At 38.8% G+C, this 24022-nt stretch overlaps 3 protein-coding genes across 4 annotated transcripts; 1 reads left to right on the plus strand and 2 right to left on the minus strand.

The window, feature by feature from the left end:
* Positions 1–651: 651 nt before the first annotated feature.
* On the plus strand, positions 652–6890 carry OSGEPL1 (O-sialoglycoprotein endopeptidase like 1). 2 transcript variants are annotated; one of them, XM_054210292.1, is made up of 7 exons: positions 652–1266; positions 1907–2294; positions 3217–3421; positions 3505–3653; positions 4172–4302; positions 4908–4979; positions 6102–6890. In XM_054210292.1, the coding sequence occupies exons 1-7, from the start codon at positions 1055–1057 to the stop codon at positions 6193–6195; spliced, it is 1251 nt and encodes a 416-aa protein (XP_054066267.1). In that variant the 5' UTR covers positions 652–1054; the 3' UTR covers positions 6196–6890. The 2 variants fall into 2 exon arrangements, with proteins under 2 accessions (XP_054066267.1, XP_054066268.1); XM_054210293.1 differs by having other exon boundaries at positions 1912–2294.
* A 7190-nt stretch (positions 6891–14080) lies between these two features.
* Positions 14081–19228, minus strand: ASNSD1 (asparagine synthetase domain containing 1). Its single transcript, XM_054210290.1, has 3 exons — positions 17747–19228; positions 15226–15407; positions 14081–14410 (listed from the first exon to the last, which is right to left on the minus strand). The coding sequence occupies exons 1-3, from the start codon at positions 19226–19228 to the stop codon at positions 14149–14151; spliced, it is 1926 nt and encodes a 641-aa protein (XP_054066265.1). The 3' UTR covers positions 14081–14148.
* Positions 19182–22654, minus strand: ASDURF (ASNSD1 upstream open reading frame). Its single transcript, XM_054210296.1, has 4 exons — positions 22436–22654; positions 20853–20906; positions 20239–20314; positions 19182–19321 (listed from the first exon to the last, which is right to left on the minus strand). The coding sequence occupies exons 1-4, from the start codon at positions 22538–22540 to the stop codon at positions 19251–19253; spliced, it is 306 nt and encodes a 101-aa protein (XP_054066271.1). The 5' UTR covers positions 22541–22654; the 3' UTR covers positions 19182–19250.
* Between the last annotated feature and the right edge of the window lie 1368 nt (positions 22655–24022).

Raw genomic sequence — 24022 nt, forward strand, 5'->3', positions numbered from 1 at the left:
AGAGCTCTGAGCGTGCACTTCTCCATCTTGGAAAAAGGATGAATTTTGAAGTCTACCATACATCTGCCAGCCAAAACCGGCCCAGATTTAACAGAAGACTCCATTTAAGACTTGATTGCCATTTTGGTTGCAGTGACAGACAGTGAGCTGGAAAAAAAAATAAAGGGGGGGAAAAAAAACCCGAAACACCTACAGTGGCACACTTATTTTCTTGTTAAGCGAATTTTCTGGCTCTTTACTGATAAAGATGCTGCTTAAAAGGAAAAAGAACACAAGGTAGTAAGTTATGAATTTTAGCAATTAGAATTAATTCCTTGTGTTATTTGCACAGGAGGTGATAACGGGCTCGCTTTTTAAAATAACGACCCTCACAAGGCTATGGTAGCCCCCTGAAAGACCACTGTTTTGCGGACGAGTGGAGCGAAGGGACGGACACAGGGAAGGGCGCGGGCGCGCGGCCGTGCGCGGCTCGGCACCTGCGGAACGCAAATGACTTGCCCTCGGACGCCTCACGTTCCTCCGCGGGTGCGGCCGGCCCCGGGGTTACGCCCCGTGAGCCGGCGGGAGGCGGTTCGCGGCGCGGTACCTCCGGTGGGCCGGGCCCCGGCTGGCGGAAACGGGCCGCTCGAAAAAAGGGGAGGTCGAGGGGCGTGAGGGGGCGGGATATCGCGATGGCGGGGCGCAGCGCGACTGCGCCGTGACGAGCGCGGCTGCGGCCGGCGAGAAGCGGCCCCGGAGGCGCCGCGGTGGGGCCGGGGCCGGGCCGCTGCTCGGGGGCCGCTCGCTTGTGGCTTGTGCCCCTCCCCCGGGACCGCAGGTGAAGGGCTCTCTTGAGGCACGATTAAGGTAAAACAAAGACATTAGCTCCCAACTCTTAAATTATTATTATTTTTTTTGTTGTTACGGTCTTAAAAATCATGTGTGGTCATCCATAACTTTAAAAGCAACACCGCCTCTTCAGAACATCAAACCACAGCACCTGCTTAGAGACCCTCCAGTAATAATAAACCGTACAGTTCGTTTCTAGGCGTAACCGCCACATAGGTTTTTAGCAATGAACAGCGTTGCCAAAAGCCTTCTGCCATGGGTGAAGCGCGGCCGAGCTGTGTGGCTGAGAAGCAGCTCTGCGCGCGCTGGAAAACTGCATCTTCGGAAGCTGGTTCTGGGCATAGAGACCAGCTGCGATGACACCGGTGCTGCTGTGGTGGACGACGCTGGCAATGTTCTGGGAGAAGCGCTGCACTGTCAGAAGGAAGTCCATTTACAGTAAGGATATTCTTTTCTCAGGGCTTTTGCCTTAATAATGATTTTACTGTTTTTCTTCCTTGTAATATCATCCATATAAAAGTCTTCTCTCCTCCAGAAAACTCATTGAGAAGTGGGGAGGTGTAAAGACCCGGCTCTTGGGCCACACCACATCTGCTTGAGATATTATTAAGTATGAGGAAAGAAAAGCTGTGCGTTTGACAAGTTTCCTCCAGTATTTTCTTTCAAAATGAGACAGATTACTTATCTAGCTTGAATTAAAGATGAATTCATTATTTTAAAACCACTAAATGTCTCAAATTTTTTATGGGAAAATTAATCAAATATAGGCATTGTTGGCTAAGTGCGTGAACTGACAAGTGATAAGTTACAGACATTGTTTGGGAACATCATTGAGATACGTTTAAGAGTTATGCGTACCAAAAAAGGGCAAGTTAGATCCTTTTCTGACCTCCCAGCAATAATTGCGCTCTCTTCAGTGCATTGATGCTCTTTACGCTAAACAAGGCATTTGAGAACGTACTAAAGAAACAGCCGGGTTGTGGCAAGGTTTAAGAGGTGTTTGGAATCTATTTTTATACCATTCTATCTGTTGTGAAATGCAAACGTATTGTAATTCTTTGTTGCTTTTTTTTCCTAGAGCAGGCGGAATAATTCCTGTGGTGGCACAGCAACTTCACAGAGAAAACATCGAGCGCGTGGTGAAAGAAGCGCTTAGTGTCAGTGGGGTTTCTGTACCTGAACTCGCAGCTATCGCAACGACAGTAAAACCAGGACTTGCCCTAAGCCTTGAGGTGGGGCTGCAGCACAGCCTGAACCTGGTGAGCAGGTACCAGAAGCCCTTCATACCCGTCCATCACATGGAGGCACACGCGCTCACCGTCAGACTGACCCATCGCCTGGACTTTCCCTTCTTAGTTCTGTTACTCTCTGGAGGCCACTGCCTCTTGGCAGTAGCACAGGGAGTCTCAGATTTCCTTCTGCTTGGGCAGTCCATAGACATAGCGCCGGGTGACATGCTGGATAAGGTAATATTTCCTTACATAAGCAAATCTAGGTTTTTTTTTTCTTTTTATTGCAGTTATCCTACACAGCGGTAGTATTATCATCAGCCTGAGGGCAGTAATACAGTGCAATATGAGCTTTACTTAACTTTTTTTTTCCTATTTTGAAATACCATAGATATAAGGCACGAGAGGCTGTTAAAAATCTGTGCATAGCATCAGTTGTAAATATGTAAATTAATAATATTTTTAGCAAATAGACAACATAACCAAAACTGGTGTTGGAAGTTTCATTGACACCCATTATACAAACAAGTTTGAGAAGACTGTGATATTTTAAATGTTTAAAACAATACGTATTAAAAATACTTCTTAATATTTCTGTTATTATTTCTTAATATTTCTTAGCATTTTTTTCAAAAACAGTTTCAAAAGCCTGTTTTGGCTTTCAGAATCTTTGTGGGTCACTGAGGAAAATCTGTAAAATCAGTTTTTACCAAAAAAAAGTTTTTACGAAACTTGCAGTTTTGTTCTCAGAGTTTTTGAACAGTATTTGTGCGTATTAATTAAAAAAGTGGAAGAGTGAGTGGAGTCAGAAAGGGAATTGTTGAAACCAACTTTGTTCCTGTTAATCTGGTAATAACAGAAAGGCTGTCCGTGTGTTTCCTATGGCATAAAAATTGGGTGAGTAGTGTTTCCTGCAAAATTTGTTGATCCTCATGTTTGCCCAAATTGTTCTAGAATTGCATTTCTAATTACTCCGGGGGGGAGGGAGGGGAATCCAACTGGTCGATGTCTTGTCCTTGTTGTGCCCCATTTGTAATTTCACGTTGGAGTGGATTTTGTGGTGTCTAATTTTACTCCACGGACGCCAATACAGTGATGGAGTTGCGGGAGGAATTAATTTAGCTCTCTGTGCTGAATCCGTTGTTTATTATCTCCTTAGGTGGCAAGGAGACTCTCTTTAAGAAAGCACCCGGAGTGCCGCAGCATGGCCGGGGGGAAGGCGATAGAGCACTTGGCTCAAACTGGAAACCGGCAGCAGCACGTGTTCAGACTTCCCATGCAACAATACCGTAACTGTGACTTTTCTTTTTCTGGACTTCAGAACCTTGTCAATAAAGTCATTATACAAAAAGAAAAAGAAGAAGGTATTTTTAAACGAAGTCAGATGCAGACCATGTTTTTCATGATCTGTACCCAGGAAAACCCATTTGATCGTACATTTTTATAGGTATTCAAGAAGGCGAGGTCCTATCCTGTGTTAAGGATATTGCAGCTGCTGCCCAGCATGCAGTGGCCGCTCATATTATCCAGCGGACATATCGAGCCATGCTGTTCTGCATAAAAAATAGCATATTATCATCAAAAAATGCAACTTTGGTGGGTATACATTTTTTTTTTCCTTTTTGTATTTGGCTGTGTAACATTATTGGAAGATGCAGATGCCTTGTTATACTTTCTCCCTGACAGCTGAAGAAGATGTCAGTATGTATTACATTGTGAAAATACCAGGATTAAAGTAATAGTTATATAAATATTTACAATAAAGTCTTTCATAGTTTGGCTTTAAGCGAGAAAGAGATTTTCTTGCCATCTAATCTGACCTTCCGTGACAGTTTAGGCCACATAATTTGATTTAGTGCTCCCCAATACTTGACAGCTGTTCTGGTTATAACATGCTTTTATTCAGGAATGTCTTTTAGCATAATAAGCTCACTTATCATACTATTTTCTGATATGTTTTTGTCTTCAAAGATATGTTTTAATCTTCAAATGCATTATTTATTGCTGTCTTCAGAACTTCATCTGATAACCTTTCTTTAAATAGGACGTTAGCTGCGTGTGACCCATCAGTACTTTTAAGTTAATGCCTTTTTCCTTTGTGAAACTGCTGTTAGGTTGTATCAGGAGGAGTTGCAAGCAATCAGTATATCCGAAAAGGTCTACAGACTTTGGCAGATGCAAATGATTTTGCTTTACTGTGTCCTCCTCCAAGACTGTGCACCGACAATGGTGTTATGATTGCATGGTAAGAGTTGTTTCTCTTTGCGTGTGTTCATAGAATCATAGAATCTTCATGGTTGGAAAAGGACCTTTGAGATCATCGAGTCCAACCATACACACATACACACAAAAAAAAACAAAACAAAAAACAACCAAACAAAAACAAAAAACCCCAACAACCTACAATCTCTGCCCTTCAGAGCATGCCCTGAAGTGCCAAATCTAGAGGTTTCTTAAATACCTCTAAGGATGGTGACTCAGTCACCTCCCTGGGCAGGCTGGTCCAGTGCCTGACCACTCTTTCAGTAAAGTAATTCTTCCTAATATCTAATCTAAACCTCCCCTGCCACAACTTCAGACCATTTCCTCTGGTCCTGTCATTATTCACCTGGGAGAAGAGGCCAACCCCCACCTCTCTACAACCTCCTTTCAGGTAGTTGTAGAGGGCCATGAGGTCTATATGAGAACATTCTATAATGTTCTTTAGAATAGAATGTTTTAAAGAACATTCTATAATGTTCTTTAAAAGCTGGCATCAGAGTCAAGAACAACTGCGTATGGTGACTGAACCACACACGCATGTTCACGTAGTTACGACGTACGTTTTTACATCCTTGCTTTCTCGCTTAGGAATGGCATTGAAAGGTTACGTGCAGGACTTGGTGTTTTGCATAGTACTGACGGCATCCGCTATGAACCAAAGTAAGTGCCTCAATTAATTCACAGTCTGTTTCTTCACTTACTCGCTATGGCCAATGAAAGCGGGAGGGGGTGTAGACTGGAAAGAGGAGCAGAAGCTGATGAGGATTGCCTTTGCAGTGCATATAGGCTTTAAAATTTACCAGCACGTCCTTTTCAATGTAGTTGTGAAATACAAATGATCGTGTCTGGCATTTACATTTGTTTTATCTCAGAAACTTAAATTAGCATACATCGTAACAGTTCTATGTACTTCCCTATTACCGTTGTGGTATGGGAAAACTGGAGCAAGTTAAGCTGTAATATGCTCCCCCTGGCTACTCATTCACTGTAGACATAAATCAAAATGCTCCAGGTCAAACTGTCTATTCGTAATGAGCAATCAATTCAAAAAAAGGATTTGACATATAACACCGGATAATACTGGGGTTTTTTTTTACTGATAATACTGATTTTGTTAATGACTTGTTCTATAGATTTAAGTTGATCTAGGCTTAAGGCCAAACAGAATTCTAGCATTTCAAAAGTACCAGCTGGTCTTAAACTTGAATTTTTTTTTAGGGTTTTCCCCTTTATATTTCCAGGAAAACAGACTCGGAAGGTCCCAGGACAAAAAAAAAATTGTTTTATAATTGTCACATGAAAAATGATAAAATACATTTCTTCAAAAATAACTTGTTTTATGTATCTCATTGAATAATCAATCTCATTGAATAAAATACTAAGTTTTATTAGCTGTAGACTATACATTCTTTAAGATACCCCAGAGATACCTGTGAATCTCTAGTATGTCTTGCATTCATCAGTGAGACGTAAAATGAATTATCAACTAAAATCACAATTCAAATAAAAAAATGTCCCCAAATGAAGGCTTTGAAATCACAACTGTGTTTCCCGAATTTGGAATGACTACAAATGCCAACGTTTCCTCAGTGTAAAGAGGTTTCTAGGTATGGCTTCAGATGGACCATTTTCACGGTCACAGAGTTTTACAGTGCAGGGAATCTGCAAAAGTGGAAAAAAAAAAAAAAAAAAAAAAAAGAAGGTCTGTGAATCTGCACATCTGTGTGATTTGGAAATAATGTTATTTATTTTTAACACATACATAATTTTATTATTTTCTAGAGCTCCCCTTGGAATTGATATTTCAAAAAGAGTTGAAGAAGACTCCATCAAAGTGCCAAAACTAAAAAAGAAGATACAATGGTTGGCATCTTAAAAAATAAAATAAAGTAAATGTAACTATAAATTGTTCAATAAAAACCGTTTCAGTGCTGTTACATTTACTGACAGTAGTTGGTTTACAAGTGTTGAAGATCACCTGTCAGAGAAATCAATGCTGTGTGCTGTCACCAAAATGATTCCAGTTACCGCTCCACAAATGTCTGAGTTCTAAGTATTAATTAAAAAAAAAAAAAATTAAAAGTGCACTTTCTGATAAACAAACTAATTTGTCTAGTGAACTTAGGCAAATGAAAACATTTTCAGTGTTTATACTTTGTAACTTATAAGAAGGTGTTTATCTATTTATAATATATACCATATTATAATTCAACAATATAAGGTTTTAATTGACAGTACGTGTTAAAAAAAAAAAAATGAATACTTTCCATGATTGAAAAGTTACAGAAAGTGAACACAAGAGAGCACAGATTTTCAAGATGATCTCAATGTGTTAGCTGTGCCAGTACAACTGAATTTCAACAGTGCCTAATTTGCTGCTGCTGGGGTGAGAAGCCTATTATACAAAATTAAAATGTTGGGGCCTAGGGCTAGTGCCCTTAATTTTCTCCTTTTTTTATAAACAGCTCAGTAAAGCTAATCACAGTGTAAATGAGATGCAAGTTCTGAGTTTTGATGTGAATAATGGGTTATTTGACCTTGCCTTTTGATAATAAGTATAATACACTTTTACAGTATTATTCATTACAATGGTATTCACTGGAATAAATACTTCAAGTATTAAGCATCTCTTCAATAAGAGTTTTCTAATTTGTAATGCGTAAGTTTAAAATTGCTTCCATTTAAATACAAATAAGTAATTGGGATTTGCGGGACAGTTAGACAAACAAGTTGCCTGTTTTTCTAAAATATTTTAATTAATTCTTTTTTAACTGGAAGACAAGATGTAACACATTTACAAGGTACACGCGTTATTTTTTTCTCCAGTACTGAATTTTTGGAAGGTTAAGATCCCTCATTGAGTGCAAACCACTGGAACAAGCCATAGTATTTACATTTTGTTTCTGGAGTCTGATTTTCATGGGATTTCAACTACAAGTAATTTTATCTTTTGGTAATTTTATCTGTATCGTTAAGTAGTTTATCTTCTTGGTAAAATAATACCTCATTTAATAAATTTCACTACCACATTTCATAGGCCACATCCAGCAGTATGTTTATACGTCTGGCTCACTGATTTCAACATACATGAAAGACTGGAATTTGTGAAACAAACTGCAAGCAAAAACTTTTTACTCCCCCGCATTACATCTAATCTCTCAGTTATCCCAGGTTTTAGTGCTGGTCGTACCTTCCTTGGGATCAACAAGCCAGTCAGTCTTAACTGCTCGAAAGTCGCTCCCTCTTTCCAAATTTTCTGAACAACGAGGGTGAAATCCCTAAATAGCTGGGTTTTCTGATACGATAAACACTAATAAAATCCAGATACAGTGACCTGATCACTATTATGTTTATCTCAATTAAGTGTTTAAGAGAGAACACAGCAAAAATGATTATTTTTTTTATTAAAAAAATATTAAAGTTCTTCCAAAACAAGTACACATGAACGATGCCCCATGTAATTATATGAAAGATCTTTTGTAATATTTAAGTGGACATGTCTTGCAACAAGGAATTAGAAATGCTATTATGACAATTTCCTGGCCTATCTCAGTAAAACAGATTACATGGTTGAAAGTCTGTGCTCAGTGAGTCGTTATTGATGGTGTTTTGATGACCTGTGATTATAGAGCACACAAGGTCTCGAAAGGTTTGCTTCAATGTCGCATTCTGTGCATTATTTTTTTTTTTAATTTGTGCCTGAAAATTGAAAGCACAAAAGGAAGCGCTGAAATCGCAGCTTATACCCTTTTGAAAGCAGCTGCTAACCCTTCTGAAAACCTACTTAGAAATATGATGATCTTTGGTTTAAAAAAAAAAAAAATCAACAAAATAAAATTCAGTACTCTAGTACACTTAAAGACAAGCAAATACAAAATACCAGCTAGGAATAACGAGGCAGATTTGTAGAACGGTAATGGAATCAAATCTATTATGAATCAACAATGTAGTTAAGGCATGTGTTTGGCCTTTGTTATAGGAATAACACATAGGAGACAGGAAATACAGGTTTGGGAATTTTTGCTGTAGTGAGAGGCTGACTGCAACGATGAAGGTGATGCACCAAAGAACTCTCAGTCTACTAAGATGTGTTATGAAACCAGTGTTCACTTGTTCTTCATTGCAGGAAGGATTAAAGTATTTAGCTTCATTTGCAGGAAAGGATTAAAAAAAAAAAAAAAAGAAAAGCTTTCTGTTTTAAGGAAGCTTCCTTCTACTTTAAGGAAGTAATGGAGCATGTTTCCTATTGAAATGGATTCCTCAGTCACTGCATGTTATGTATTAAAATAACTTCGAATGCTCTGCAAGTATTTTATTCTTCACTTAGAAAAAGGCTGTAAACTAGATGACCTCTGGAGATCCCTTGCAGCCCTACGCTGCTATAACATATGAGGTACATATACCTTGCCCTCATTGCTTGTTAACCTCCTGGATATTATTAAAACCCCCAAAATGTAATCATTTTATATCACTTCAGGAGTCATTGTGCTTTTCAAGTATATTCAGTAACCGTAACAGTCAAACAATTGGTAAGATTTTAAATCTAAAAATAATTTAATCTTGAAATTCTCTCTTCGTAAGCTATGTTTGAATAAGTTTGAGAGTAGTTAGTACAATTGAAAACATTTACTTGGAATTTAATATATCTATACCAAGATAAGTAGTTTTCTTACATGAAATAATACAATCACAATAATACAATGCCTCCTATAGGACATTTTACAGTGCTCAAATAAGGGAAGAAAAAACCCTCCAACCACAATCTCTGCTTGTTTACAATGTAAACCTTAGTTTTATAGTGCTTTTGTAAGGATATTTTCACACGCTTGAATTTAAAGCATGGAAAAAACCAGGTTCTTATTTTGATGAACGATGATGCTTTTCATTTGTTTCTGCAGAACTTTTGTTTCCTTATTTCCAGAAAAAGTAACTGCATTATGCAAAATAAATAGTTGCACAATATTTGGCCACCAACCCTGGATGTTGCCAGCAACTGTACTATAGGTACAGAATTTTAACTAGTGTTTGATAGTATCATTTAATCTGTTAAAAAAATAAATCAAACTGGAATGAAAATATATTTTATAAAGCTACAAAACCGATTATTCCTCTCAAACCTTCACAGTATACTGAGCAGTTTCAGTTAAGTAAATGCCAATCTCACATCAGAAAGGACTTGTATTATTTTAAAGACTACACTATAGTATCTGTATTACTGTGCACGTTCCTTACCTCTTACCATCAAATTCCATCACTGGAATGGGGTAGCGTTCTCTACCTGGCATATTCATGTCAAACAACTGAGCCTTAGAGCCCGACGTGCGACAGGCGGCCTGTGAGAAAACAGTTACTGAACCAGCTGTAAGGATTGTTTACATCAATACCTAACGGCCCACTTCATTAAAATGACCAACAGAACTGCAGCTTCACGAGCCTTACCAATGATCAGCAACCAGGAAGCTGAAGTACAATTTTGATTTCATTTCACGTTTAAAAGTGCTTTGTCTCATGTGCACGTCACAGCAAATTAAACCTGTATCTAACGAGAAGCATCCCTCAGGGACTACTTTATACCTTGTCAGGTGAATCCGTTTTGTTCATTCCTCAGACTACTATTGTGCCATCCAGAAAAGCCACCTAAAGGCTGGGCTGCTTTTAGGGCAATGCTGCCCTTAAGATTAAGGTATCTTGTGCCACCTTGTACGGTTCAGTATTAGCAGCAAATATTCTTCCAGCATACTCACAGAAATAAGTACTGAACACCGTATCAGCCAGGTCTATAAGAACGAAGATAGCCAAGTAACAACATAGTCTAGTCAAAACTATTAACTCCTGGATTAAGCATGTTTTCCCTTATCTCTGATGCTAATTGTAACCAAGTGCAATATTCTGTCATGATTTATTAGCTGCAAAGACATACACACACACACACACGTTACAAGACAGACAGCAAACTAGAATCACGATCTCTGATGAAATATCCTTTACTGACAGAGTACCAACATCGAAATCAGTTCCCCCATGGACATAAAAATACTCTTTCTGTGCATATTGAAAATGTTGACATTTGAAATTTGGTCCAAAAAACCCAAATGGTTCTCTTTCAGTTTTAACTCCACAAGATATAAAAAAGTGGGGTTTTTTCTTTCTTAGAAGTAGCAATAAGTCAATAGCTTAAAACACTCAAGTTATTTTAGTATTTAATATAAAAGATACATATATATATAAAATTTAAATACAAAAAATCTGCAAGGTGTGATATTTTGGAAGATAGAAAAACATCAATGCAAAATTTGAATTTAAAAAATCAGTAAATTTAGGTTTTTTACTGGAATATGGCTGAAGATGTTTACTTAAATTTGGGCATTCCACCTTCTTTTTAAACCCCAGTAAAAACGGAGCTTAAGGTACTCTATATTCCTGCAGATAGCCGTGATTTTTTCCAATTATTTCTTCAGAAGCTTTTGCTGAAGAGATAGCCTCTGCTGCAATCTGGTTTGGTTTGTATCTTAATATGCCTCTGTTGATCTTACCACATTGGTGAACCTATTCGCCACATGAAACCTAAACACATTTTCATGTAGCTTCACTTCTGTAGTGCAAGCATCAATTTAAATAGCATATTATCAGCATATTGCATAAAGAAAGACTTTTTTTTACTGTACTGTTTGGGTTGTAAGTTGGATCTTCGTTCGTATTTTCATCATAGGTTTCCTAAAATTCATGCTTAGTGGAAATATCAAGAATATCAAAATATCCCGCAAAACCAGGAATGAGTAGAAAAACCTAGAAGGTGAAATGAAATATTTTAGAACGCTATTGTTGCCTTCCATAAAAATACGTTTGTACCACCTAAATGCAAACATTAGTCTTTATTTTTAAAAATGTATTTGTAAGATGCACTATAACCTGATAGTATTGTTATTAATACACTGGGAACTATTACTTCTATGTAAGCTAGAACGTTAAAAGATTCTTTTGTCTCTAACACCATCTTTTTTATTATATAACAAGGCAACTAATTTTGAATCTTAATTATACAAATACGGTAAATGATATAAATAGAACTATGTAGAGTGTTTGGGAAAAAAGTATATACACACGTGTCTTATGAATTCTTCAAAATACATCTCTTAAGCCTGGAGCTCTTGTTATTCTTAGAGAGAGCTTCCGAGTACTGAGGACTTTTGGAAATCCAACCAATAACTTAAATACCACGGTGGATGCGGAGCTTTTTTGGAAATGCGTGAATTTACAGCACTTCATATCATCTTATAATTTTGCAGGAGATCCAGCGATCTATATTTTTTTCAAGTAATGATCCCAGCTTTAGGAACGCCATGTATAAGCTACATGCAGTATCAGGTATTTTTTTTAATAGGAAAGTTTTCGTACTCTCCTCCTGAACAAAACTCTAAAAATATTTCCATCTGTCTGGGTTTTCCCATCTGTATCAACGTTCATTTCAAAGCACTCTAAGATCCAGACACATTTCTCTTTCAGTATGTATGCCCTAAGCTTCTACCGTGTAGTCAACACTGATAAAAATTTGTCCAATTTTTCTATCAGCTGGAGGAATCTGACACGAAGTACTGTGATGATAATTTGCATCTGAATTTATGGAAGGTTTAAACAGCAAATTCCAGCAGCCAATTCTCACAAAATCTGATGGACTTCTTAATAATACAAGCACATATCTGAATCCACCCGTGCTTCCAAAGTTGCTGTCTGGGTACACAGATTTTTTTAGCTGGCCCAGCAGTCTCTCTCTGGGAATCTCTACTGAGCACTGTCTCTCATATTTTGAAGCCAGCCAGCTAGAGGACACAGTAGTAATTAATTCTTGCTACTTGCTTTTGTCAGACTTTGCAGACAAGGCACTAGCATTTACCTGTGCTACTGTCTGACAAGCGGGTTGCCTTGGCAGCTTATTCAGCTCTAGGCAACACTTTTGTGAGGCCCAAGTATTCTTCAATATTCTCCAGTTTCTAAAATACAATACTTAGAGGGGCTAAAAAAACAACAACAAAAAAGAAATAGAATATTATTTAATCAAGAACTATACTAGTATTTGCAAGAAAACAATACATTTCTTAAGGATGAGATTAAAACACAGTAATGTTCCTGTAGGTTGCTCCAAAATGTTATAGAATGCGACTTAAATACATCAAGTATTGAATTTAAAATAGCTTTTTTTCTTTTCCCTCTCCCTCTGGAACCAAACGTGGTCAAGAGACTCTACAAATAATAGTATTATAAATAATAACGATAAATTAATTTCTCATGAATAACTGGATAAAGTTTGCCAACACCAAATTATATGTTTTCTTTTTAACCTACCTAAAACTATTTAGAATCCTTCCAAAATTATTTCTCATGTTTCCCTAAATATCAGAGGCCTCTTAGTTTGGAACAGAAACTATTTGCCTGGGTACAAAAAGTGCAACTTTTTTTCTTAGTGGCCTAGGTGACACATAACTCCTAGGAACACTCCAACACTACTACAGAGATAACACGTAATGAACAATAGTTGCATTTCATCAGCCTCATTTTTCCTCTTGGTCCAACCTCCACCTGCTTTACAGCAAGATGCAAGAACTCTTGCAAACATCCCAGGGTAAGGTACTAGGGAGTCACTTTCCTCAGAGCACCGGTAAGAAATCTGCCAGTGCTCTGAAGCACTGAAAATTAAGTTTTTTTAATATTTCTTTACAGACTTGAAAAATTATTTTGAAAACCTACTTACACCCTTAGAGAGACTTTGTAGGAATCGATGTATTATGTTTTGTATGAAAATTGATTATTTTTTTTCTGGTATGATTTTTGATTTCTCCACTTACTTCGACCAACAGAAAAAATATAATTGTGAGGTAGCATGTTGAGTACTAAGCTCTGACCTTACCAAAAACACTGGAGAGCATGTACCCAGTTTTTCTTACGTTAACTTTGCAATCCTTCCATACGCAGTTAGAAAGACAAGCTAATTCAAGCTTTTTTTCAGAGGAAGTCCATTCGTATTTCTACCCCATGATTGCATCGACATACTTTTTTTTTTTTGAAAGAGGGATTTTTTTTGTTTTGTTTAAAAGAGATCTTCCTTGAAGTAAAAGTAGCAGAGCTAAAGCTAAAAGGAGAGGCAGCAAGCTAGGGAGCCAATGATGGACAAAGAACAGCCTGGAGGGAGCTTCCCAGTTTCTCTGGGAGCAGAGGTAGCCCCAGGCTGGGGACCACTAACCAACGCAGTCCTGCAGAACTGGCTGAGGACTGGGAGGCTGCACAGGATGGTCCCAAAACACCCAGGGCGTGTGTGGGGTGTCTGTTTCTCAAGTACTGAAAGGGCAAGCATGACTCTTAGAGGGCAGATCTCTGAGGTGACAAGGCCCAAGACCCTCAGCTCTTTTTGCCTGTGGCAACCCAGGCCAGCTTATCACTGCACCCTCCCTTCTAAAACCATAACCTGAATCCTCTCCTAAAGCACAGCTGCAAGACCAGCCCTGTTCTACACCAGAGGAAAATCTACCGTACCGAATTCTATGTACGTAACAGATTGGACAGATTCGATATGCTTTTTGCGCCACTGACATCAGTTAGGAAGGGTGAGAAAGCCAACCTCTGGCTATCCTGTCTTCTCCAGAGCCCAGTATTCCCTTCCTCCCCCAAAGATGGATTCATAGTGAGTCTCTAGTAGAAGTAGACATCTACACATATTACTTTGATGATTAATAATAATGTCCAAGTGTGTAAAAAAACCAGACCAAACATTCTAAGAAAACTCCAAAGATTTACTGAATTTGTATATAGAATAAATGCAGCATCTCAAGATGTAGCTTTATAATTCATCTACTGAAAATAACTTCAGTCTGCTGCATGTGTCAGATGCTTTTTCACTGTTGTTCTCTAGTTTTGCAATCCGAGATCCAAATTGTACAGCCCTTTTGGGCAAAACGGTTGAGGCTGTAAGGCCAAGCTCCTTGGCTGCAAGGCGTAGAATCAATTTCTCACCAACTCCTCGAGGTAAAGTCAAGTCAGCTTTTTCTGAGATGGGCAGAGAATTGAGGAATGAAACAACTTCTTCATCAAGAAAAGGAAACCTAAAGGAAGACAGACACGTGAAAGAACTCTTCAAAAACTTCATACTGTATGTATCTACACTGTAACTTTGAAACAAAAATATTCACACAACAAATTCTGACAACATTCCAAATTCCAGGCATTCATATCTAATCACATGCAAGCCTAACAGCATGGCCTGTTCACCACTGCAACTCCTAAACTGAACACATGCAACTAAGAACCGATTTGGAAAAACACTAGCACAAAGATCACGTGAAAAGACCTTTCATGCACCTGTTGTCCAGTAGCAGAGACTGCTACTGGACAACACCCAAGGAATTTTTTGCAAGCTGGTGGTAGCATGGAGGAAGTAAACACAAATAAAATGATTCTTGAACTGTTCTGACTTAACCAGGAAATACAGTAGATATTGATCATGCCTTTACTGCATGGGCAGGAATACATGGCTTCTATGTTACACTGTCATTGTTCAAAGTCACTCCCCAAATGACCGCACCACAACACTTCAAAGTTGTGCAGAAGACTGTCTCACTTAAAATAATAAAACCAACTTGATGTTGACTATTTCAACATCTGTTCTGCTTCTTAAAACTTGCAGATGGAAATCCAATGTTCAAGTTGCTCAATTTGCTTAAGTAACTCTTCCACAGTACTACAGACCACTTCTTAAAAAACAAAACCAAAAAATGCCACAACACAGTGCATATTAACGAAACTGCAACAGAACTTAGAGACAAAATGCACAGAAGTTTCAATTAAGTTTTCTGTTGGAGTGTTAAAAGCAGAATCTAACCGGCAAAACCAGTTTTGCTTCATGTTAAAACAATAATACCTGGCTTCTTTCCCGTGATCGCCAATAATCCTGTCATCTCTACCAAGATTTCTAGAAGAAATGCGATCTAACTCCATTTCAAGTTCTTTATTCAGACCCTCTAATCCATATTTTTTGAAGCAAACACGATGTCGAGAATACCCAGCAAGCTGTTCATCTGCTCCAATTCCTGTAAGCACAACCTAAGAAAACAGAATAAAAGAAATCTTTCTTAATATCTATACAAGCTAATAACACGTAACAGGTCTTAAACGTTTAATTACATTTTAAGGAGAATAACTTTAATACACATCCTCTAAATATATTACATATGATGATGGGATGTGCTTTACATATTTGCAGAAACAGTTCCCAATAAAGTCAATGGAAACTTGAAATAGGTTCACAATCAAACCTAAAAGTACACACCGAGGCAAGGAAAAATCATGAAAATAATGTTGTGTGCATCACAAATACACCAATATCTTTGAATAATGTCTTTGTTTGTTTCTGTTACAATAAACGGCATTTGTTAAACACCAGCCTTTATCAAAGAAATTGTTGCCGCAGATTACGCAGTATGTTGTAGGTTTTAAACAGTCGTCTGAATGTACTCTCAGATTATTATTAATTTACCAGCTACTGGGTTAATAACAACTGCATTATACGAAATAAAAACATGCCATATTGTTCTGTCTACTCAATGATAATCACATAAAATGCTATCAAAAACACCCATTATTACGTCTGGTCCATTACTGTGCCTTCAACAGCAATTCACTACAAAAGTGGAAGTCTCTTAACATAAACAGTAAAGCATGTTTTACTAATCTGACACCAGCTAGCGGTCAACTAATTTTTTAACCTGTGCACAGTAGTAAGTAACTAATGAGAGAATGATAATTTTGCTTTGTGTTTTATTAATTCATGACTCATTTCAACATATTCCGGACCTAAGGTGAATTTTTATGTTGTGCAAATCTGAGATGCACATCCTTAAGTGGATCAGTCAACTACATCAACTGTGTTCTACAGCAGTAGTTTTTACGCAAATTATTGTGTGTGTTGTTAGTGGTTTTTTGTGCTTTTAAGATCTAGCAATTATTAGAAAAGCAACAGAAGCCTCAAAAAGCAAAGGCAGCAGTGGACTGCAAACTCCTGAAATTAAAGAATTTATTCTTCCCTACGCAAAGCATCAGGAACTGGGAAGTGAGAAATAAGAATCAAATTCCCAAGAAAATAACCTAGTTATTAAAAAGATTTTACTTAAAACTACGTACATGAAAATAAGTTACGAAAAAAGAAAGAACTGCTTTTTGTAGTTCTGCCATTCAATCATACTCTAATTACAAAAGATTCCAAGTAGTCATGTTTTCTACCATTATTAATTGCGATTTTATCACATGCTGTGCCTAAGTAACAAGCTAGTAATTTTACAGCCATTGGGATGCTGGTGTGGTGGTGTGCTCTGCTCTCCCCTGTCTCCCCCCCTGCCCAGCCCCAGCTCCTGCTGGAGCCATAACCATCAGTGGGAGTTATGAGTTGTTACCAGTTGCACCTGGGCTTTGGGGGATGGCTGGCAACACTGTCAAAACGCTGTCTGGAGTGGGGACTTAGATATTTTGTTTCCATGCAAATATGACTATCAGTCAATTATCTTACTCTATAAAATAGTGGACAGCCCAAGAGCCCTTTGAGCTCTCCTGCACGGCAGTGGGCTGCATGCCAGGGGACACTCGCTTAAGGTTCTGCTCCTCAAGGCTGAGAAATTCCTTGCCACAACAGATTCTTGCTAAGTGGTTAATAGCACGCTGAACTTTGAAATCTTAACTAAGTGATCTAAGGACTGATTGCACATATATAATCCTTTAGACATAAACCGCTGAACAAGTCTGGGACTGGGATTGGACCTAGCCGCACCTAGACTCCTCTCTGAGTTTAGAAAAGCAAGGGGGTCCTTTCTGAACCTTGTGACTCAACAGCAGGGTCTCCCTGACAACTTGTCTGACCCTGTCCTCTATGCAGTAATTAATCAAGTGTACCTTTCCACTGAATCTCGTAAAACACTGTCGCATTCGCTACTAATGTTGTTAAATCACTGTTTTATGTTAATAAATATTTCACCACTACTCTCTTACGAGTAAAGTTAATCAATCTGCCCACAACAGCTAGTACACAACAACAGTACTTAATACTTCATTAACATGTATCTCTAAACTTGTTAACCTATACAATTTGGATTGAATAGCAGTTACCCACTACTGGAATTGGAACACTGAAAATGATAATGATTGTTATTTTTTTCCTAGTCACACTGTTGCTTATTCAAGCTTAATGAAAAGCTACACACATTACCTGACAAAAGAACTGAATGCAGCTTTTAACTCCAGAATTACACAAAGATCATCAGTACAGGACTATCTGATATTTTGCCACTGAATTTCAGAAGCCTTATAAATATTAAGGACCCCTGCTGATTTCTAAAACAACATAACTGTATTTACATTCATAGGTGAAGCATAAGGCAGAAAACAATCAGTACCTTTGCAGGACTTTTGTATGGTTTCAGTCTTCCTCGGTTAGTAACAAAACCCTCTCCCCTGGAAGCAAACCAAATTGCACAGCCAATGCTGTCATCCAAGACTGTATCCAGTGGATAAATTAAGTGCTTAATGCTTTGTTGTCTCATTTTTTTCAATTCCTCTGGTGCAACATTAATTTCCACAAAGTTCCAGGTTCTTGAAGGGTTAATGGCTTCTAATTCTTTCAGTCCTGCCCTACCAGTGATTCTGTCCGGAACATCAAAACAAGATAAATGAGCACCAATTTTAGCATCAAGATCTTTACAACTTTCTTGAGGACAAAGCAAATCAAGCTGTACTTCCTGGTTGCTATGTTTTTTAGTGTTACCCTTTTGCTTAGCTTGTTCTTTTATCATGAAAGCTACATTGAGAAGATCAATTGGTTCCTCCAAAGGCACATGTTTATCAGCAAGGGCTGCAATAACCATAGAATCAACGCCACCAGAAAAGAGCACTGCAACATGTGCTTTCCCATTAGACATGCTTGGAACTTCTCTTGTTTTCTGATCTTGTTCTCTAAAAAGAGATAAAACCCGTCTCTTCACCGCTTCATTCAAAACATCAATAAACTGATGGACTAATTTTTTCTTGTGTTCCTCTGCAAGAAATCCTTGAAGGGTTTCTACAGAAAGCGTATGGATAATGTTGCTAATATTACTGTCCAGACGTTCACCTGAAGCTTCAGAAATTGTTTTATTTAAGGGCATAACTGGTGCTCTGAGACATAATTTTGATTCATTCATCATGAGACGTACGTGGTTTGGTAAGTCTTTTGAAACTTGGTCCAGAATGTTAATGAATACTTCTTCTACTGCTACCTCTGTGCAGCTGTACTTCCATGGAAACAATGTTAAAGACAAAGATGTAGTCGATGCACAGGCTTTGAGATCAATTTTGAAAATTCCAGATGCTGGGACCTCTTTCCACTGGTTACCCGATTCAGAATGAACACTTACAGATGTGAGACAGAAAGCACTGTCAACCTCATTACTGAATTGCCAAAGCAAACTGCGACGACCAAAATAATCTCTACCAAACCATAAACAATGTCTAGATGCTTGATAATAAATAAAAGACCATGGACCCCGAAGTGATGAAAAGAGTGACAAAATGTCTGCTTCACTACTGCATAATGCGAGATGATGAAACATTACTTCTGTGTCATTCTCTAGATCTCCTACCGGCACTCCATTGAAAATTTCTCCATTCCAAAGAAAAATATTGTTATTGGCATCTTCCAGAGGCTGAGGAGTCACCAGTCCCCTCAAGTGAAGTACATGGCCAGAAAACAGACACTCATAACATGGATCAGACACAGTTTTTATCAACTGTTGGCTACTGTCTGGTCCTCTTCTTCTAAGACGGCAGAGTATGTCTTCATTAAAGAAATCATGAATAGCATGCTGGCTACACAAGGTAACAATGCAACAAATACCACACATTGTGACTTTGAATTCAGATAGATTATTTCTTGATTTTAGTCTTGTCTGAATTTTCCATCTCCTGATGTGCCTTCTTTAATTCATCTAATGTATCTGTGTAAGAGAAAAATACACAAATAATCAGCTTCATAAACTGATAAGTTTATGAGTGAGTTTATGAGTAGTTAAGAGTGTATCTAAGAAATGCATAGCTCCAGCCACTTGTTCAATTAAAGAGATAAACATGAAATGCTAAGTAACAAAAGTGCTATGTTTGTGTTACATCAATACTATAGCTCACTGTAGCTTATTCCTCTTTAATCATACAAAGATTATGAATTTTTTTTCTCCCAAAGAAAGCCACAATGCAAGCAGAAGAATTAGGGGAATGGTCAACTATTGACTATATGATCAGTATGACTTACACATTTATAATAAGAAAAGTGAACTGTCAATTAAAAATGTCAACACTATCAACCCAAATCAAAGGAAACAAAATGAAAGTAGTAATTGTTGATTCCAGAAATAAATTTATACTTCTAAATTTATACATTTCTAATGTTTGTACAATCATCAACCCTATCATCCATTCTCCTATCTTCATAATCCCACAGATCCATTCTTTCAACTGCCTAAAGATTTCTAGCTTAATCTCCAGTTTAACTTGTCATTATTTTCTTCCTACTCATCCCATGCAATTTTTAGACTTTTTTTTTTTTTATTTATTTAAGGGACAAAGGACTATACAGCTTCCCAAAGCTGAGAATAGTGACCCCTCTGTGGGGGACTTGCTCTTTGTACATCTTCAGCGCTTTTATCAAATCCATATATCAAATGGAAACACTTTCATATTTATCCAATCCAGAAAAACAAGCACGTGTCTGAAGTCTACTTTGTATTTGATATACAGTTGCCAGTTTTTCATTGCAATATACCTTAGAAATCATTAACAGCTACAAATACAGCTTTTAAATAGCTAACTATTTGATCAACTTGATCAAAATTAATCAATTTGATCACTGCAGACTTACTTTTGCATTGAGATAGCATTTCTGTTCGGTCTACAAGGAAGAATATGTTGCTATTGGGTTGCTGCCTGTAAACTTTCTGTAAAACAAAACCAACACTCCATTAAGTCAAAGCAAAGAACTCCAGCAACCACACTGCAGCAGAAGGTGATGCAGGTCCACCGAGATACCCATCTGACATAAAAGTGAAGGGGTAAGTTCTACCCCGACAACACCAATACGCTAATGTCGTACCACCAAAAACATTCCATGATCAACGCATAACTACACTCCACTTCTCTTTTCCTCATATGTGAGGGATCACATTCTATTTTAAAACATACACATGAAAAGTAAGAATACTTCATGAAGTCTTCTGACCAACTCTACCATTTTAATGAAATAAGTCAGATAAAACATAAAAAGGCAAAAAAACCCAAAACCATACTGTGTTACAGTGCACAATTGTACATAATCAAATCATTTGGAGGACAAATTATTCTGAGAACATCTGTACCAAAATCTGTATTACAACAAATTAAAGAGAGCGTGCTCTGACTTTGTTTCCCCTCTTGTCTCTATGCTTATTTCTTTGATGCTAAAATGAAATAGGCAAAAGCAAATTAATAAATACTTACACGGTTCTTCTTCAAATTAGAAAGCTCATCAACTACAACCTTCTGCTCTTTAATCTGAAAGGCAAAAGATGCACCTCAATTTAATTCTTAAAAATAAACTACTGTATTATAATCATGATGGTGAAAACGCTTACTGATATTTTAAGACAGCTACAGGCATACATAGTTGCTGTTCTCTGCATGGACCATTGAAGACAAAGTGCTAGTAGACATAAAATGAAATACTAAATAACTGCTCTAAAAATGGGTTATCTTGCACGAATTGATATTTCTCCTACCCTCGAAAGCAATCACTACTGGGAAGCCAGAGTACTTCTAGCTATTTATAATCAGAGATCACATTTTTCCCCCAGGAAAAAAGAAAACATGCAAACAATTAATAAAACATCAAATAATAATTAGAAAACAAAATTTAGCATAATACCTATAGCGGACATTATAATCACAGGTATTCTCCAGATTCAAAATGGAACCAATAAAAACCCAACCCCCCTAAAACTGCACTAAGAGCAATGGAAGCCTTTCTATTGCTCTGGAGTTTTGCACAAACTTCCTCAGTGGGATTTACCACTCTGTTCGACAGCACTGGCAGAGGTGGCAGATATTCCCAGTTTCTTTTACAATGATAGCAGTCAATTCTAAAGAGCAATCAGGATGACCATCATAAAAGCCAATAAAATAGAACAAAATCTGGTCAGCAGGCACCTAATGCATTTTGTTAGAAACAAACAATACGGTTTTCTTTGTTCTTTTGTGTCTCCTGGAATTGGTGCAACAGTAGAAAGCTGCCCCAGAGCTAGGTTAGCATATAGAATGTGGCATACAGAAAAGACAAGTTTTCCAGCAGCTACATCAATAGCTTATATTCGCAATTCCAACGGACAAAACAGCAATGTCATTGTTTGCTATGGACTAAACCAGACACTTAAGCATAACAGAAATTACAACCTGCAATACTCTTATGTCCTAGCTTTGTATCTTCCCAGCCAATCAAAAATACCACTGACTTTATACAACATGGCCACATGGAAAGGAGGTCATTTTTTGAGGGAAAGCAGTTCCATAGGACTTGACAGATTTCATCTTGAAGAAAGCTATTGGCACTACGGAAAACAGAGCAGATTTACGAGGAGTGCCAGCCCCTGTGACTGAAATCCCCTGGGACTTTTTGAGCAGGTACAGCTGAAGTAAGTACTACAGAGAAGAACCTCACTGCAACTCACCTGACATTTCAAGCTCAACTCGGGGCTGTAAGAACCAAAAAGCTAATTTGACAAGAGAGCTAACAGCGACGCCGACGAGAACTCGCTACACGACAGCCGGTCTCCTCCGAGCCCTACGCTCAGAACCCGCATCAGCACGGCCCCAGCTTCCTGACAGGACTCGCCCACCTCTCCACGCTGATCACACCCGAGGTCACAGGCTTCGCGGGGCCGCCACCCCTCGCATCCCCCCCGGCAGCACGGCCCTGGACGCGCCTCAGCCCACCCCAGGCAGCCGAGAGCACCGGCGGGAAACACGGGGGGGGACGCGGGGGGAGACGCGGCCCTCCGCCCCACTCCCGGAAGGCCGGCTCAGCTCACCCTCCGGCTCAGCTCCTCCTTCTGGCGCAGCTTCGCGCTCTCCCCCCTCTTCTCCTTCTCCTTCTCCTCCTCCTCTTCCTCCTGCCGCAGCGCGCGGCCCGACATCACCACGCGCACAAACCCAACGGCAACTGCGGCAGCTCCGCGCGCGTCACCCACCCCGCCCCCGCAACGGCCGGCCGCCAGCCGCGGCAAGGCACGCGCACAACAGGCCGGCGTGGGGGGGGGGGATGCGCATGCGCGCGGCAGGGACACGCCACGCGCCGCGCAGATCGGCAGGCGTAGCTGAGCACGCGCGAGCCGTTAAGCGCGAGCGAGCGAGCGAGGCCGTGGCTGTCGCCCTCGCACCTGCAGCCGTTGGCGGTAACGGACCAGCGGGCCCGCTCCTGCCGGCACCGGGAACCGTGCGCTCACCTCGTCCGTGAAGTATTGGCAGGGTCAAGGCGAAAAAGCAGTTCGGAACAAGGGCTGTAAACTGGGCCTTGCGGAGCGTGAAGGAGGGGAAAAAAGGGAAAAAGTAGAAAAAGGAAGTGCTTTGCCTTGGAACTGTTTGATGTGGTGGTGACCCTGGACTGGCGTCAGATAGTTAACTAAATGGTATTCCAGATGAGATATGAATTATGTTTATGGGTATTAAGTTTATATGCCTTCCTCTTATTTCCTCTTAATATGTCTCTTCCATTCTACTATAGATATATCGCAGTGACACATCTGTCTTCCTGTCTTTATAAATACGCCAGGGAAGAAGTTGTTTAAGTGTCAGGATGGTGATGGCGTAAGGACAAATGATACTGTCATGATTTGCTATCATAAATAAATCTAGGCTGAGAAGCGATAAAAGGAGACAATTACTGTGACAAGAAGGTTTTGAAAATGTCTTCCAGCAGCACCAACGAGGAACAAAAAATTAGAGTTTGATTTACTTATGAAAGGAATTATATATGCTCAGATCACAGAGTTAATTGGTGAATTAACTGCATATTGCAGGAAATCGTAAGTCTGATTTTCATGGAAAATAGATCATATATTAATGACTTAGTGGATATTGTCAGGGAGTTTGGGTAAGACTTTGTCAAGATGGTTGACATAGGAACACTACAGTTATTTCTTGGTCTCACGTTGTCCCTTTCCCTCTCTAAATATTACCATGTAATTATTGTAAAGACTCAAGAGCCATTGCAAACTTACAGACTGCTACCAAAAGCTCAGTTAGGATAGAAATGTCTTCAAATCCTGTAAGTCCTTATGCTACTGACTGCACTGCAAATATTATGCAGATCTTCAGGAATTATTTGAAATATTTGCTACTTTAATAAGTGAAGTAGGATTGTTGACTTTTGCTGCTTTGTGATTTGTAGCTCGCATAATGATGTGTTATGTATTTTGATAATACTTAGAGCTTGTAAGCAAGATAACACCTGGTTTTGGTGGTATCTGTGAGCTTGGTTGGAATGTCTGTGGTGTTGACTGACATTTTTAGCAGTGGTAGAGGGAGACCGTGGATTTTGGCTCCTAGTAGAAACATGAAAAAAAGAAAATTTGGCTGTAAGAATATTTAACAGTATAGTAACTTGCAAATGTTATGCT

The sequence above is a fragment of the Rissa tridactyla genome, chromosome 7, assembly GCF_028500815.1.
Source record: "Rissa tridactyla isolate bRisTri1 chromosome 7, bRisTri1.patW.cur.20221130, whole genome shotgun sequence".
Lineage (NCBI taxonomy): Eukaryota > Metazoa > Chordata > Aves > Charadriiformes > Laridae > Rissa > Rissa tridactyla.

What these genes read in the sequence shown, in the direction of transcription:
- OSGEPL1 (XM_054210292.1), top strand. Translation starts at nt 1,055, where the DNA reads ATGAACAGCGTTGCCAAAAGCCTTCTGCCATGGGTGAAGCGCGGCCGA. An exon ending in CAGAAGGAAGTCCATTTACA is followed by an intron (nt 1,267 to 1,906) that starts GTAAGGATATTC and finishes TTTTTTTCCTAG; the next exon opens with AGCAGGCGGAATAATTCCTG. An exon ending in CATCAAAAAATGCAACTTTG is followed by an intron (nt 3,654 to 4,171) that starts GTGGGTATACAT and finishes AACTGCTGTTAG; the next exon opens with GTTGTATCAGGAGGAGTTGC.
- ASNSD1 (XM_054210290.1), bottom strand. Translation starts at nt 19,228, where the DNA reads ATGTGTGGTATTTGTTGCATTGTTACCTTGTGTAGCCAGCATGCTATT. An exon ending in CATACAAAAGTCCTGCAAAG is followed by an intron (nt 15,408 to 17,746) that starts GTACTGATTGTT and finishes CTGTTTTCTTAG; the next exon opens with GTTGTGCTTACAGGAATTGG. An exon ending in GATCACGGGAAAGAAGCCAG is followed by an intron (nt 14,411 to 15,225) that starts GTATTATTGTTT and finishes GTCTTCCTTTAG; the next exon opens with GTTTCCTTTTCTTGATGAAG.
- ASDURF (XM_054210296.1), bottom strand. Translation starts at nt 22,540, where the DNA reads ATGTCGGGCCGCGCGCTGCGGCAGGAGGAAGAGGAGGAGGAGAAGGAG. An exon ending in CTAATTTGAAGAAGAACCGT is followed by an intron (nt 20,315 to 20,852) that starts GTAAGTATTTAT and finishes TTTGTTTTACAG; the next exon opens with AAAGTTTACAGGCAGCAACC. An exon ending in AATGCTATCTCAATGCAAAA is followed by an intron (nt 19,322 to 20,238) that starts GTAAGTCTGCAG and finishes TCTCTTACACAG; the next exon opens with ATACATTAGATGAATTAAAG.